At 55.4% G+C, this 16618-nt stretch overlaps 2 protein-coding genes across 6 annotated transcripts in view; one reads left to right on the forward strand and one right to left on the reverse strand.

Moving 5' to 3' along the window:
* The window catches only part of Kcnip1 (potassium voltage-gated channel interacting protein 1), a 180667-nt gene extending 164049 nt beyond the window's left edge, over positions 1–16618 (reverse strand). Inside the window, exon 1 of one of the 2 annotated variants that reach the window (XM_069999218.1) lies at positions 16374–16618. In XM_069999218.1, the coding sequence (XP_069855319.1) occupies positions 16374–16461 (88 nt within the window). In that variant the 5' untranslated portion in view covers positions 16462–16618. The remainder of the gene's footprint in view (positions 1–16373) is intronic. The other variant, XM_069999220.1, reaches the window with a different exon arrangement.
* On the forward strand, positions 855–7294 carry Kcnmb1 (potassium calcium-activated channel subfamily M regulatory beta subunit 1). Of its 4 annotated transcripts, none has more exons than XM_069999214.1 (5): positions 884–937; positions 1641–1744; positions 3058–3215; positions 4399–4570; positions 5673–7294. In XM_069999214.1, the coding sequence occupies exons 3-5, from the start codon at positions 3082–3084 to the stop codon at positions 5940–5942; spliced, it is 576 nt and encodes a 191-aa protein (XP_069855315.1). In that variant the 5' UTR covers positions 884–937; positions 1641–1744; positions 3058–3081; the 3' UTR covers positions 5943–7294. The 4 variants fall into 4 exon arrangements, with proteins under 4 accessions (XP_069855317.1, XP_069855315.1, XP_069855318.1 ...); XM_069999217.1 differs by having other exon boundaries at positions 1641–1728; XM_069999215.1 differs by having other exon boundaries at positions 922–937; positions 1526–1744.

Here is a 16618-nt window from a genome sequence, read left to right on the forward strand (position 1 = left end):
CGCCCCCGTTCCCTGCTTTGGCTCAGCCGTCCTTCCAAGGAAGCGCCCGGAATCCCCACCCTAACCCTCAACACTATCCTTGCCCAAGAAAACATGTATTCTATTTTTATTTATATTTTTGTCCATCATGGGGCTTGAACTCGGGGCCTGGGCTCTGTCTCTGAAGCTCTTTTGCTCAAGGCCAGTGCTCTACCACTTGGAACCACAGCTCCACCTCCACTTTTCTGGTGGTTAATTGGATATGAATGTCTTGCAGGGACTTTTCTGCCAGGCTGGCTCTGAACCACGGTCCTCAGATCTCAGACTCTTGAACAGCTAGGATTACAGGCGTGAGCCACCGGTGCCCCGTCAAAGTAAGGTCTGAAAGCACCAAGAGTACCAATGAGAAAATAAAGGCCCAGAGAGGGGCCAGCACTTTCCCAGGGTCACACAGCACCCAGAGGAAGAAGGTCTTGGCTACAGGAATACCAGGATTCATGACCAGCCTAACCCTTCACCTTCAGCTTTGTCTCCTTCTTCTTCCCGTGCACACACAAGGAAAATCACTTCCCATCCCTGGTGTCCCTGCCAACCCAGAAAGACCGAGTGAAGAATCATGTCCAAATATGCCAGGATGGTCTGGTCCAGGGTGCCAGTTTTGCTGCTGGGGCTGCCTGACAAAGTCTGGAACTGCAGGTGCAGAGGCCGGGGCAGCAGCTGCCATCTGTAGGGCTGTGTACCTGCAGCAGAGCTGCGTCCCGAGGCTGTGAGCTCAGATTTGTCCATGTTTGGGCATGGAGCCTCTGCCCAGATGGGACCCAAGGCAGCCGCCCAGCCCGGTGTCTCCAGGGAGGCTGAACTTCCTGCCGGAGCTCCAAGGCCTCTGGTGTGGGTGTGGGTGGGGGTGAGGGCGGGCAGAAAGAAACCATCTGCTTGCGGGGACCACAGGCAGCGGGCTGTGAGTACAGGCGGGCGTCTAAGCGCTGGAACTGGGGGCTGGAGCTGGTGACACCTGAGGGGCTGGTGGGGGGAGGGCCGGGAAAATAGCGTGCAGGGACCCCTCCCCCTCCAGATGCTCAGCAGAGCTCCAGAGTGGCTGGCTGTGTCTGGGCTGGTGTCAGCCGGTCTCTCGAGGGGCTCACTGGCCTGGCCCTCAGCATCCAGTGACCAGCAGGTGGAGATCGGGACCAGCCCTGGGACAGGGCTAGGCATGGCCAGCCCCCACCTCACCGGTCCCTTCATTAATAACCCTGGCTGCTCCTGTGTGTGTGTGTGTGTGTGTGTGTATATGTGTGTGTGAGAGTATGTGTGTGTATTGTGAGTGTGAGTGTATGTGTGTGTATATGTGTGAGTGTGTGTGTGAGTGTATATATGTGTGTGAGTGTGTGTATGTGTGTGAGTGTGTGTGTGTTTGTGTTGGGGGAGGGTAATGGTCTCTACTACAGCTCTTGGAGGCCGGTGCTGTGATTCTCCCATCTCAGTCACATGATGGCTAGCAGGGACCCAGGACTGGAGCACGTCTGTGACCCCAGCTCCCCTTCCCCAGGCCCCGCCGAGCCTCCCACCTCAAGCTCTATTTCCTGCCCTTCTAAGGAAGAGGATGCATGTGATCCTCTCCACAGACTGCCTACCACACTCTGTACCTCATCACCTTTCCACAGAGACACTTAGCCGCCCACAACACTGGGAAGTTCCTGGAGTCCTAACTGAAGTCTGCTGTTACTGCTGACATTCCCTGTCGGACCCCAGGTCTGGGGGTCTCACTGTAAGCGATGAGCCTTAACTTCCAGTTGTGGCCTGGGGAGGCGGGGTGAACTCGGGTCCCTCCAGCTGGCCCCACTGCTCCCCCTGAGCACTCCTGGTAGGAAGAGACAGAAAGGAGGCAAGCGCAAGTCTTTTCCTCCAGGGGAATTCTGCCCACTCGCAACCCCACAATGTCTCCGTTGGAAAGGAGGGGCTCCCTGCCTCTCAGCCCCCAGGGTCACTGGGTCACCTCTCACCTCTGTGTCAGAAGCAGAGGGACAGTTAGGGGCGCAGCTCCACGCCTGGTTCTAAGGGCAGTGAAGGAAAGGGCGGGCCAGGCTGTCTGGGTCAAGGAACTCAGTCCAGAGCTTAGGAGAGAAGCCTGAGCAGAAAGCAAGCTCTCTGTAGACAAGAGCCTGTCTCCAGAACTCTCTCCATGCATAAAGGCCATGTGTTTACACTGGAAGCAGGCAGGGTGAATGGGGCCTCCCCGATGTCAGGCTGGACTTCCCCACAACGGGGGAACCTCCACCTGCACTTGTGGCAGAACTGGATCCTGACCACTTAAACAAAAACGAGCCTCAGAGCTTACCCAGAGGCCCGGGGCAGCTGACTGAATGCAGGGCCAGCTGCAGGCGGGGTCAGTGGCAGCGCTGTAGGCCCAGATCACCTAGATGCAGGGGCCTGTCCTGAAAAGGTCTGTCTGGTTTACACCCTGGGGACATTGCCCAGGGGCTGGTGCAGGAGAGTAGGGGTCTTGGGTAGTGCTGAGTGGGGAGACAGAAAGGGAAAGGGGTGAGTGACTGCCCACCGCTGCTCACCATTTCCTGCAGCCCTTGTAGCAAATGAGCACAAACTCCATGACTCGAGTAACAGAAAGCCAGCATCCCACAGTTCTGAAGCCCAGCGTACAGGGTTGCCAAGACCCTTGCAGGGCTGCAGAGCTGTGGGGACGATCCCTTGCTCCTCGCCCGCTCTAGGTCAGTGGCTGCCAGCACCCCTGCCTTGCTGCCCCATCCCCCAGCCTCTACGAATTCCCTCACTGGCCTTCTGCTTAAAGGACTCTCATGGTTACAACTAGGGTCTCAAATCAAACCCAAGCCAGCCTCCCATCTGGGGACTGCTACCACGCCTGCACAGGTGTCACACCGAGCAGCATGCACAGGTCCTGGGATGACAGGCGGATGTCCGGAGGGCCCAGGCTGCCTCCTTCTGCAGAATGAGGAGGATGGAAGGCATGCTCAGAGCAGACGGGGGGCGGGGGCGCCTATGAGATCAAACAGCAATACTGTTGATAGCTGGGCTCGTCTCACTTGCTTGTCTCTGTGGCCCTAGAAATGACTGCTGCCCCAGGCAGCCATGGGGAAGAAGCTGGTGATGGCCCAGAAGCGGGGAGAGACGCGAGCGCTCTGTCTGGGAGTGACCATGGTGGTGTGTGCGGTTATCACCTACTACATCCTGGGTACCACTGTGCTGCCTCTCTACCAGCGAAGGTACTGACCTCCAGCCAGCCCCCGACTCTCCCCGGGCACCCCAGGAGAGGCAGAGTGGTTGAGACAATCCTCATTCCCAGGCTCAAGCGTCACTAGCAGGGAGGGTAGGCTGGCTTGGGGCCTGCTGGCCTGGGACCCAGTGGTGACAGGTCAGGGTGTCCTGGTCAAGCCACCGCCACGGCTCAGCAGTCCCTGCAGTGTGTGTGATCGTGGGTGCGCAGCAATGTGTGTGCACAGCTCTCTCCCTCTGAAAGGCCTGTCCAGGTGAGCGATGCCTCACGGAATGGGAGGCCACCAGCTCCGGTTGGGGCTTCGCTGATAGACAGCAAGGGTCTGCACTGAGCTGCCATCTGCCCCCTGGAGCCCCATCCAGGAGTCTCTGAGATTATTCCATGATCCTGTGAGGCCCCGCTTTTACAGAAGAGCTCTGGGATTTCTGGGAACACCTGATGCCCCCACCCGCCCCGTGAGCATGTCTCAGACCCTCCTCTGGGCATGTCTGGCTACTGTCGGTCTCTGCTCTCTGAGAGTGCTCTCCCCAGGAAGACTCACACCACGGTTTACAGGGTGATGAGCCTGTTGGCCTCTCTGGGGCCTGTGCCGTCCTCGAGTTTTACAACCTGGAGCCCTGCCAGGCTGGAGTCTCAGAGCAGCCCAGTGCGGCCGGCACACTGCCACAGCCAGATCAGCCTCCTTCCCGCAAGTCCTCGCCCTGTGCACACCAAGCCCCTTCAACATCTGATCGGTTTTAGGAGGGACAGTGATAGATTCATAGCCTCCCAACCTATCCTCCGTGCTGTGTGGCCGCAGAAAAGCTCTTGGAACATCTGAGCCTACTGCACACTTGAGTGAGACCAGGATGCTGTGGCTAAGACCATCCTGGGCCTAGCTACACATGAGGGTCACCCCAGAGGCCTTTGAACCCTGCCAGGCCCAAGCCATTCCGATTCCACGGGCAAGCCTTGTTAGAGCCCCCGGGTGAGAACCATCACACAGGTGGTATCTAACTCCTGAGCAGGTCTGAAACTGCTCCTGTGACCCCACCCCAGGCCCAGGAGCTTAGATGCTGGCAGCCAGATGAGAGTTCTGGCCCTGGATTTCTCTAAGGCTCCTGGAGAACCAGGGGTCCAAACTGGGTGTTTTGTGTGTCACCCCGAGGCTGAGACATGTGTGGTCCCCCCAGTGTGTGGACCCAGGAATCCACCTGCCACCTCATTGAGACCAACATCTGGGACCAGGACGAGCTAGGGGGCAAGAAGGTGCCCCAGTACCCGTGCCTGTGGGTCAACGTGTCTGCTGTGGGTGGGTGGGCCGTGCTGTACCACACAGAGGACACCCGGGACCGCAACCAGCAGGTACCGTTTTCACTGTGTCAACCAAGTCCGACAGGAGGCCAGGCCTCAGCCAGAGCCAGTGGTCCACGGACTACAGTGCGTGGACAGTGCCAGCATTTCTGGCCTTCTCCGTGATGAAGAGCGTAGGAACTGCAGGGAGGTGGTCTACAGGCATCCTGAGGCAGGCCGGGCAGGGCACCGCCCCTGGAAACACCTGAGGTCCACATGCGTGGTGAGCACAAAGCCTCTCACACGGGTGGGAGAACCAGGTTCTCTGCCCTGCCCTCTCTGCCTAGCTCCCCAGCTGGGCCTCATCAGAACAGGGCGGGGGACCCTCGTAACAGTGACCAGAGCCAGAACGAAGCACATGGCCATCCCAAGCTGTCAATCCTGGCCTGCCAACCTCTGACCTGTGGCTCACACAGGATCAGGCCTCAAAGAGTTTGCCACTGGAACTCTGGCCGGTAGTGTCGCACTGGGAGAGCTCACCTTGGAATGGGGTTTCTGACTTCTGATGTGTCGCTGGCCTGGTTGCTCCTGGCCTCCTGTCTGTCGGGAGGGAGTGGCGGCTGCCTCTGCATGTGGCTGTCCTCTGCTCCCGCCAGGCCCCACCCCTCCCTGGCAGCTCCCCCTGGCTGGGCACCTGCCAATCTCACCTGCCTCCTCTGCTTCCCCCGCCCAGGTCTTATGCATGAGCTAGTGGGTCTCTGAGCATGGGGCTTGTGCCCTGAGTCTGAATACAAAGTGCAGCTGTCCCGTGAGGCGTGCGGTTCACTGGTCTCCCTGGACGGTCACGTTTAAAGCACCTTAGTCACCTCTAGGTGCTACTGCTGTTAGCCCTTTTACACAATGAAGGCATGAAGGTTCAGTAAGGGGAGCAATTTGTCTCAGATTTCACAGCCCACAAAAGCAGAGCCAGGACTTGGTGCAGTTGGCAAGCGGTATGCTGAGCGGTCCCAGTGTCCCCACTCACATCTAACACAGCAGCCTCTGGGACCGCAGAGTGCACACGCAAGTCCCAACTCCAGCAGAGGCTGACTCCACAGCCAGCCTTTCCTTCCTCCATCCCGGGGCCTGAGAAACCAGGAATCCAAGTCCCCCAGCACCTGGCTTGTCCCCACAGTGCTCCTACATCCCCGGCAGCCTAGACAACTACCAGCTGGCCCGGGCCGACGTGGAGAAGGTGAGAGCCAGGTTCCACGAGCACCATGTTTTCCACTGCTTCTCCACGACGCGGGAGAACGGGAGCAGCGTTCTATACCAGCGTCTCCACGGGCCCCAGGCCCTTCTCTTCTCTCTCTTCTGGCCCACGTTTCTGCTGACAGGGGGTCTCCTCATTATTGCCATGGTGAAGCTCAACCGGTCCCTCTCCATCCTGGCAGCCCAGAAATGACCATCCCACACCACGCCACCACACACACGCCCGTCACAGGGGCCGGGAAGCACTCTTGCCTTCTCCCTGCCTTCAGTCTTCCCTCCAATCTGTCCTGACTTCTGCTGCAGGTTGGCCTTTGGGAAATCTCTTTGCTATGTCATTTCCTACTCAGCAATGTGCGGTGGCCCCTGTGGCTCCGAGGACACAGGGACAGCCCGTCCTCGCTCAGTGGTTCCCATCCATTACCTCTTCTGTCACGGCCTATCCCACGAAGGACCGGGACTGTCACCACGGTGCCTCTGTTCCCACCCAGGTAGCCATCCTTGGTAAACCCAGCACCACAGACACAACAGCAGCTCCCATTTCTAGGGCTCTTCTTGAAAGGACACTGTTTTTATCTCAGCATGTAAAGGTACTATTGTCTCTGTCTGCAGAGGTTTACTTCCAAGGCCCAACAAACACCAAGCCATCACATAAAATGTTGTTTCCATCGCATTGACTCATGTAAGTGGTGGCATTTCCACTTCATTCATTCACGTAAAATGCTGCAGTAACTGCATTGCACCCATGCACGTAAAAAGCTGCAGTATCGGTTTTACATCCACACATGTAAAATGCCGCAGTATTTACATCATGCCCACTCATGTAAAAGGATGCAGTATTTGCACTGCATGCACGCATGTAAAATACTGTGGCATTTGCACTTCATTCACTTACGTAAAACACTGCAGTATCTGCATCACACCCACTCACGTAAAATGCTGCAGTATCTTCATTGCACCCACCTGTGTAAAACCCTGCAGTATCTGCATTGCACTCACTCATGTAAAATGCTGCAGTATCTGCATTGCACCCATTCACGTAAAATGCTGCAGTATCTGCATCGCACCCACTCATGTAAAGTGCTCCAGTATCTGCATCGCACCCACTCATATAAAATGCTGCAGTATCTGCATCACACCCACTCACATAAGATGCTGCAGTATCTGCATTGCACCCATGGACACGCTCCCATATACGTTAGGTCACGTAACACATAATGCAACCTAAATGCCCGCAAATAACTGTAATACTGTATTACTTGGGGTCTAATGACAAGAAAGCCTGTCCACATTCAACATAGATGCAGTTTCCCCCTAAATATTATTAACCTGCAGTTGGTTGGACCCATGGATGCAGGTCCTGCTGGTACCCTGCTGGTACCAGGGGCACCATAGGTAAAACAACCAAGGGCTGTGAGGAAATAAACCAAAGCACACAAGTATCAACAGGGGATGGTGGTCTTTTTCTTTAGCCCCCTTTTGCTTTTTTAAAATCAATTTTCAGCAATAAGAAAATTATGTATTGCTTGTAATTAATAAAGCAGTAGTAAATGCATTTTGCCATAGTTGGAATGTGTCTTCCATGCGTTTGTGTATTGGGAATGTAACACCAAATGCGCATGCCTCTCGGAGGGGCCCCGAATGGCACGCTCCGTCTCCATGCCATGTTGTTCTCCATGTCTGCCTGACGCAGCGCAAGCTGCTCATCCGATGCAGACGCAGGCCCTGGGACCCACAGGCCTCCAGAACTACAAGCAATCAATTTTCCTTTATATATTACTCAATCTGAAGTACTCCAGCACAGCTATGGATAAGGGACTAGGACACACGGAAGGAAGTTCGCCTAGAGCTGTGTTTTCAACACAACCTCCAGGGGGCTGGAAGCTAAGTGCAGGCAGTGGTGGCCAACAGCAATGCCCCGTCCCCCACAAAAGCCCCATCCAGGCATGCTCCGCACCCCTCCAGGCACACATCCTTTGTAGGAAACGAGTGCAGTAGTTCACCTTAGCCAGGGTTTTGCTTTCTGCACTTTTTGAATTGTGGTCCAGAAATTTTGAATTCTGCAGGTAAGCACCTGATTAAGTTTTGAATTTCACGCCATTCTGAGCTGTGAGAAAACCTCCTGCCGCCCTGCTCCACTTCACCAAGACCGGTGAGTCACGCTTCATCAGCCTGTCCTCCTGGCTATCCACCACCACACCTCGCCAGGGAACAGCGGCCTTGCGACCACAGTCAAGGAAACAAGAGCTGGCAGTCAAGCAGCAGGCACACAGTAACCCAGCACTAGACCACGGCACTCCTATCACCGCACCCCACACCCGGACCCTGTCATCCCACACGGGGAAAGAAGGGTGAGGGGAGAGAGACTACACCCACTTGACGTTTGTCACAGTAGGTTTTTATAATTGCTCTACTTTATTAGTTTATTGTTCATCACTTGCTTGACTAATTCATAAGTTAAGCTTTCACAGAACACACATTTATATTCACCCACATATGGAAAAGCCCAGCCTGTCTCAGGTTTGCCATCATCTAGTCTCAAGAATCTGCTGGACTCTGGGGACAGATTCCCAAAGCAAAGAGGGGCTATTGTAATAGTAACGTGTTTACAGATCTTGTGGCTCATTCTAGGGACCTGCTGGACCTGGAAGGGGAGGGAAGCTGGGGTCACGGAGCACCCCATGGTGGGACTGTGCCCCTATCGGTGGGCAGTGTCAAAGCTGAATTAAATTGTAAGGCGCCTCTCAGTGTCAAAGCTGGTTACTATCAGTAGGAAAAAGCACCTCTATCTGGTTTCAGAAGTATTGCCAGAGAAGAACCCACACACGTTTCTCTGTCTCTCTTCCATGGTAATGTGCATCATGTAATCTTTCCATTTTGGGGTACATTTTGCTAATCACTCCCTGTGCAGGAACCTGTCATCTGTAACAGTATTAAGAACTAACATTTGTTGGGAACCTGTGTGCTGGGATCTAGGCCAAGCCTTTCCACATTATGGCTCATTTGGCACTCATTTAATATCCTCCCCTAAGGTTACTGCTGGCATCTCCATTTCATAGATGGGACAACTGAGGCACAGGGACAGCCCAGGAGTCAGCCATAGTACAGCTGGGATTTAAATCCAGCCATCCAATAGGAGATCAGGGATGAAATCCAGCCATCCAATAGGAGAGCAGGAATTTAAATCTAGCCAGTATGGCTTCACACTAACCACTGTGAACCTCACTCTTTCAGCTGTTCCCAGAGGCAAAAGCCATGTCTGATGACCCATGGGCCTTCCTGCAGAACCTAGGCTCTCAGATGACCCTGGACTGCCCCTGTGATGCATCAGTAGGTGTTTGATATGCCAAGTCTAAGCACCTGTAATGAGGGCAGTGTCCAGGCTAACCATCTGCCTGAGTCTGCTCTCTCCAGCCTACATCCAAGGCCGCCTGGGGCCAGCACACCCCATCCACAGTGGTCCTGACAGGGCTGCTGCTGAATGAACCAGCACAAGCGAGACCTTTCATCCACCCCACCCCTCTCCCACTGGCTCCTGTGTACTTTCCCCAGTGCTCTCAAGCACTCTGAATTTATGGGGAAGAGCAAGGCTGCCAATGGGACTGCGTCCCTGCCCTGCCAACCATCCCGGGGGTGCTAGTTTCCTTGGAAGTCAACTTAATGGGAGAACCATCACCTGTCCTGACAGCAGATCTGGCGGGATTCATCTTCCCAGTGTGAGACAGGCAAATAAATCCCTTGGCCCAGAAACCAGGCTTAATTGGAAATTAAATTGCATTTCCATGCCAACCACAGGGTGCCCGTATCCACAGCTGACTCATCAAGGTGAGGTTTATGCTGGGGCGGGGAGCCCAGGGTGCCTCACTCAGGTGCACAGCACTGTGTCGCCGTCACTGCGGGTTTCCTGTGTGCACCGGTCACTCCTCTGTGCAGGCAGAGCCATGAGCCACACCCAGGGGACTGGCCGTGTTCTAGCAGCTCAGGGCCAGAGGCACAGAGAGAATAGAACAAGGAAAACACTCAGAAGCCACAGCTCCTCCGCACGACGCACGATGTGGTGTTGGTGGGAGAAGGGGACCTGCGGGCAAGGCTCTGGGGAGTCGGGAGTGAGGTCAGGCTTCGGAGGCCCTCAGCTGTGCTTCCCAGGTCAGACTGAGGCCTTGGCAGCTTGATCTCTGACACAAGGGCGGGTAGCCAGTTGGCCAAATGAGGAAGGAATTGGCTTTGTCTTCATTACCTTCCCCCAGCTCTGATTTTAGAATCAGAAAGGATGCATGCGAAGTGGCGTGGGGGTGCACCCTAGATGAGGTGGCAGAGAGCCCCAGCTCCCACTTCTGCCTCTGTTTCTTGTTGGCTGATGGCTCCAGCCGGACCTTTTAGAGTAGCCACTTTTCCATTGCTGTGACAATGCTCAAGAAGACAGCTTGAAGGAAGAGAGGACCACTTTGGCTCATGCTCTCCCGAGCTGGCTTCTGTGTTGCTCTCAGACCTGCAGTGAGGCAGCAAGGATCAAGGCAGAAGACGTGACAAAGGAAAGGTTGCTCACCTTATGGCAGCCAGGGAGCAGAGACAGAAGAAGGGATTCTTCTCTGAAGGCATTCCTCCAATGAGCACAACCCCAGCATGACTCATTTATCAGGTTAATCCACTGATAAGGTCAGAGCCCTTAAGACCCAATCATCTCTCAATGATCAAATCCATCCGTCCCGGAGGGACCTAGCCTTTAACACATGGGGTAACCCTTCCTAGCCAAATCATAGCGGTCTTCTCTCTGCATTGCAGTTCTCTGTCTCTGAAAATGGGGCCAGGAGAGCTCTCCACATCTGGGGCTCTTGAGTGTGTTAAATAAAATAGTGAGCACAGAGTGCTTAGAGCCATATTTTGTATACAACGGGTGCGTGATTATTGCTGAAAGTATGGCTATTAAATCTCAGAATTTGAAATCTGGAAGGGACCTTTGAAACCCGCAGTTCCCAGTTTTAGAGATAAAGACACAGTTGCCCAGAGAAGAGAAGCCACTTGATCAATGGGATGGGATGCTTGTCCCCTCTCCTTCCCCTCTGACTTCCTCCATGCTGGTGTTGGATGTAGACACTTAGAAGGGGCCTAGCCTACGGCATGAAGACAGAACACCCATGAATGGGAGGTGGCCTTACACAAGAGGTTAGGCAAGACACTCATGAATGGGAGGTGGCCTTAGACAAGAGATTGGGTAGCCAGCTCATCAACTTCCTCCAGGGAAAACACATCAGGAAAGGTGACCTCGATAAATTAGGGAGAGTCCTCAACAGAACCCAAATAGCTGCCACCCCTTTGTGGGACTCACACCTCCAGCATTGTGGGGAAGGAGCTGCTGCTGTTTATGAGCCACCTAGACCATGGTGTTCTGTTACAGTAACCCAAAGGAGTAAGACAGGTGCAAAGGTGAAGACGAGGGTTCGAGGCTAGGCCTGACTCTACTCCGCTGTTTGCATTCTAGGAACACAGATGTAATCCTGGCTTCAGTCAGAGGTTCGGGGTTGGCTTTGTCTTCAGCGCCTCCTGCCCTCTTCTGCCTCAGACTGGAGGTCTTGGATAGGGGGGAGCTTTACAGTGCAAATGGGCTTCTCTCAGCTGGCTTGGGCACCCTGTGTAGGGTTCTCATCTTCTTCCTCTGCTCCCTGGGGGACCTTCAGATGCCGGACCCCTCTTCGTGCCCTTCAGGATGGGGAGCAGATGGACACTGGGGAGAGCGCTGGCTTCACCTGGCCGATATGTTGTCTGCAGGGGCATTGTAAGGCCAGCTGTGTGAATGGGGATGGGAGCTGCTGCCCAAGGCCACCCCGGGCAGAGCAGAACAAACCTTGCTTGCACTCATCTTGTGACAATCACTCTGGCCACTTGTCAGTCTCAGCACAGTAATTCAGAACAGAGCACCAGGAGTCCCCCGGAGGAGCAATGACCACCCACCCCAAGGCTGCCTGCCAGGAAAAGCACCTGGTGGCTCTAAATCCCCAGGGTTAGGTGCCCGAGGCACCATGGACCATTCCCACAGGGTGAAAGAGCATCCAGGCTCACATTCCCACAGGGTGGATGTAGATGAACACACAGACAACTACATCAGTGAATGACTGCTGTGCGACAGGCCGGGAGGTGCAGCAGCACATGTAAACTGGAACAGGAAGAAGAGCCGCCCCACACAGCCCATGTTGTTCAGTTCAGCCTCATCCCTTCCAGCTACGGCCCCAGCTGAGGCCCATGAGAGGAGGAGACTTCTCCTGGTTGACCATAAGTGCCGGGGCTGTGCCCCATCTTCTCCCAGCCCCAGTGCCCCCGATGTGGGCATGATGGGCCCCACTGTATGAGGGCAGGGACCTAGGATGGAAAGTGGCTTGCTTACCACAGCCAGCAGGATCTCGTGCAAATCTGGCCCCAGAGCTGTGACTTCTTTCCTAACACCTGCTTCCTTCCATAGCTACTTCACACCACCACTTCTTCCCTTGGGGAGGAGACTGGGGCTTGGGATGTGGGGAAAGTCTGTAACACAGAGGAGACTGGGGAAGGTGACAGCCACAGACGGAGAGCCTCTGGGGCCTGGGAAGACTGAGAAGGACCTTGCTTGCTCTGCTCCTCTCTGTGCTATGGTATCACAGTACATACCTCCCCCACACCTGCCAAGGGGCCTATTTCTAGCTACTTTTAATTTGGAACAAACTAGCCGCTCCCCCGTGGTCCTGAAGTTAATAAGATGTCTGCACACCAGTGCCAGGAAAAACAGCCCTGAACAAATTATTCCGGCCTGGAATTAGGGTTATCTAGGAGAAAGAAAAAGAGAGAGGTGGGGGTGGAGAGGAGTAGCAGAGAAGGGCAACTTGGCACATGCTGGGAATCCAGCTTCCCTCTCTTCCACTGCCACAGACCTATGAAGACCCCAGAGAGCATCTGGCCAGCTCGAATGAATCAGGGAGCGATGGGCTACTGGAGGAGATGGGCAGGCTAGTTATGCTGTGGGATCGACGCACACCCCTAGTCTGCACCTCCACATTTCACCTGCACGTGCCTAGGGCCCTAAACTCTGAGCATCTCCTCATGAGGAGAGCTTCTTGCAGCTGCCTTGCTGAGGACGGGAGATCTGGGGGAGGCCCCTGGGAAAACCTCTCCCGACAAAGAGAAGGGTGTGGCTATCATACAACCTTGGCCTCTGGTGCTCTTTCCTGCACCCCAAACACGCTACCCTCTGGAATCTGTCACTACCCCGGCACAGCAGGCGGCTTCCCTGAACAGTCCTGCTGGTTCACAGTTCTGATGAACTCGCCAGAGGCGTAAGGCGGCTTCCTCCGTCCTCAGACAAGCTCCTGTGGTTGCACATGTGTGGGGCAGGTGCTGCACAGGGCTTCCCAGGCACCCGACCCCTCAGCGTCCCAGGCTGGTGTCTGCCCAACGCCACACGTCGCCAGGCGCCTCCTCTGGGCTGGGCTCCACACAGCCGTTCTGCGGGTGGAAGCACAGGGCACATCGCCTCGGCTCACAGAGCTCGAGGGTGTGGGGAACACGGGCTCTCACACCAGGGTCTCACAGGGTCGCGCGATCACAAACTGTCAGGGGTAGGAGACACCTGCGGGGATCTCATCGCTGCACAGGGTGACTTCACCCCTGCAGCAGGCCGCGACGGGGCAGCTTGATGCCAGCAATACCTTGGGTTGCTGGAATCAGGAAGGAGTCACAGTCCAGAGACAGGCAGGGCCGAGAGGGTGGACCAGAGCCTTCCTGGTACCCCAGGGCCCTCAGAGTCAGGGAGAGGTGACCATGGGCCGGCAGCCGGCAGAACAGCAGAGAGAGTCGTCTGGAGCCTCCCTTGTGTCCCAGAAATTCCCAAAGCTGGTGAGAAATAACTACTTATTCCTGGGACAGAAAGGGGAAGAGGGGGCGGGGGACATGCCATCCTTAACCCTGCAAACCCTCCTCTCAAGACTGGGTCTCTGCAAATCTAGAACTCAGTGCCATGAATGATGAATGCATCAGTGAAATCACAACAGAGGCTAGCAATCAGTAAGTGGTCAATGTGTCCATAAAGGGTGGCTTCCACATCCACCTGGGGTGGGGGTGGGTGCACACGGCAAAGCATCCTCTAGGCTTCCTCAGACCTTTCTCACCTCCCGCTCCAGGACTAGCCCCGCTCTTGCACTGTCACTGACCTAAGCCGGTATTTAATTATTATTATTGGTATATGTGGTGCTGAGGAATCGAACCCAGGGCCTCACATATGCTAGGTAAGCACTCTACCACTGAGCCACCTTCCCAGCCCCTTAGCAAGTATTTCACAAGCACCTGGGTGAGGCAGGGCACCAGGTACCCTGTCCGTGCCTGGCACAGAGCCAAGGCAGAGTAACACTTGGTTCTCTCTGTGGAGCGGAGGCGAATGGCACAGATGCAGTTAGGATATTCTCTTCCCCTGGCGCCTGCCCTGTGCCACCTCCCCGAACCTACAGAAAACCCGGCCCCGGAGCGGGTCGGAGGCAGGACAGGTGGCCACTCCTTCCCCTCTCTGGGATTCTGAGCACCCTGTCCTCCCCGCTTTGCTGTAGGGGCCTCCATTCCAAAGTGGCTGTCTCCACCAGCGCAGCCTTCTTCCCCTGCCAGCCCTGCCTCCTCCCATCTCAGCTCACAGACTCCTCGGTCTGCCCCAGAACCTGGGCTCTGTGCTCAGCGGCCCGGGCTTCCCTTCATCTCAGCACTCAGCAGGACGTCCGGGTGGACTCACCAGACTGCACACTCCACATTCACCCCCATGTCCACTGTCTGGAGCACATGGGAGGTACTCTGGAAATACATGAGTGAATGAACATAGACAAATAGGTAGAGAAAATATGCTCAGGCTCCTCTGTTCAAGTGGCCATCTAGCTGACTCCCTGTGTCTCTTGCCCGCACGCAAACACAAACTTTTTTGCATGCTTTCCTTAGCAGACTCACTCACTCTTCCCCTGTTGCATAACATTCTTCTGCAATCACTCTCTGCCGTTGCTGCCTCAAGTGCACAGACACACCTGCCGTCAGCAAAACCAAAGAGCCCTGCCGGGGACAGGTCTGTGCCACCACTGGCATCTGCAGACCCCTGCCCCTCTCTGCCTGTGGCCTGTCTCCTGACAGTCAACGCAGCACACTCCACCACGGTTTCTAGTTCCAACTGCCCTGGACCCTTGGAACTGTGATGTGGCTTTCCCAGGTAGCAGATCAGGGCTGAGACCCAGCTTTTGCTCCATTCAGGCTGGAGTGCTTTCTGGGAAGTGAGTCTGGGACAGGATGTCACCCTCTCAAGGTCTTGGTATCCATGCAGAATTGCGTTGTGAAATCTATGTTCTGCTCCCTTTGGGAAGTGAAGCCCCTGGCTGGGAGCTCTGCTGCTGTGTTCCCCTCCCCTCCTGTGCCCCCATGCCAGGCCTGCGGTGACCTGACCAGGCATTCTGACTGTGAACATCAGGGTCCTGGGTGTCCTGGCGGGGGGAGTGTCCTCTTTCAGGAAGGTAGTAGGGAAACATCAGCAATTTGGAAAAGGAAATAAGAGGAATCTCAGCACTTCCCACCCACGTCTGCCACTGTATCTACCCTGGGACACTGGGCAGCTGGGGACCTGGGTCTCATCACCAGGGCTGGCACCCATATCCTCTTCTATTGCAAGTTTGTAAAATGCCAGTGAGGAGTTTGTGGTCCTCCTTCCTGAATATTTGGCCTCACATTTCCAGTGCCTCTCTCCTCTCTCCATCCCCGCCCCCCCCCCAAAGGACTCATCTTTCCAGAAAGAGGCCATGAATATTTAAAGACTTTTTTTCAGCTATTGGAACCACATAATGCTACTAGTCACTCTATAAATTCAACTCTAGAAAGTTTGCCCACGTTCCCCAGCACAGATGCTGCAGTGGGGTCCCTAAGAAGTTAACTGCCTTCTGGCCAGGGGCTGTCGGCCCATGTGGGGCTAAGGATGCACACTTGTCCCTGATTCTGCTCCCCAGCCTCTGGGCCAGACAATCCTGCAAACTGTCTGTCATGGCAGTTTGGAGAAGCAGGGACACTGACACTGACACGAGTAGCAATGTGGAATTATAGACACCCACGGAAACAGAGCAGGCATGGCATCCAGAAACACAAGGCCTGGAACTCCACCAAAACAAGCTCTTGGCACTCAAAAGCAGAGCTGGTCTGAACTGTACTCACCAGTGCGAGGCCGGTTCCAGCCTTGGGCCACCTCCTGCCGGTCCCCCTCAAACATTATCTGATCCGCAGAATGACTCACTGTTCACCGCATCAAATCTCTCTTATCAACACCACACGACTCTCCGTGGATAACTTCGTGAAACTCCAGTCATGCTAAGGCACTTCTAGTGCTCTGACAAGGGCTCTGTTCCTCTGCCTGTAGCCAATCAGCCACACGCCGGCAACCCCGGTTCCAAAGTCCCAGGCAATTACAGTCGGCTGAGCTCCCAGACAGGGTGCAGCCCGCCCAGAACCAGGACCCAGGTGGTCGGCATCCTAGAATTCCAGCCGCCCCTGGAACTCTGGTACACCAGAACAGCCACACTCGCCGCCACACAAAGGCCACACGGGAGTCAGGACGCATCCAAGCGGGAAACGAGGTTCGCAGCAGTCTCCCTACCTTTGCTGAGGGTCCCGGTGATGAGCTTGAAGATGGTCTGGGCAAATTTCACGAACCCGAGCCTGCATCTTTTGGAGCAGCCGCTCATGGTGACGGAATGCAGCCGGGCCCTGCCCGGGGCAGCCGGAGATGATGATGGCTCTCGCTTCGCAGGTCCCTGGACCGGGGAGCCTGCCTGGACGAGCCCCAGGAAGCAGGTGGCCCCCAGAGAGCCTAGCTCCAGGCTCGGCACAGCACCGCACGGC

This window comes from Dipodomys merriami, unplaced genomic scaffold, assembly GCF_024711535.1.
Source record: "Dipodomys merriami isolate MVZ:Mamm:240054 unplaced genomic scaffold, mDipMer1.0.p SCAF_533, whole genome shotgun sequence".
NCBI lineage: Eukaryota > Metazoa > Chordata > Mammalia > Rodentia > Heteromyidae > Dipodomys > Dipodomys merriami.

Coding starts and splice junctions, on each gene's coding strand:
- Kcnmb1 (XM_069999216.1), top strand. CDS start 3,082: ATGGGGAAGAAGCTGGTGATGGCCCAGAAGCGGGGAGAGACGCGAGCG. Junction 3,216..4,398: donor CTGCCTCTCTACCAGCGAAG/GTACTGACCTCC, acceptor TGGTCCCCCCAG/TGTGTGGACCCAGGAATCCA. Junction 4,571..5,672: donor CCCGGGACCGCAACCAGCAG/GTACCGTTTTCA, acceptor TTGTCCCCACAG/TGCTCCTACATCCCCGGCAG.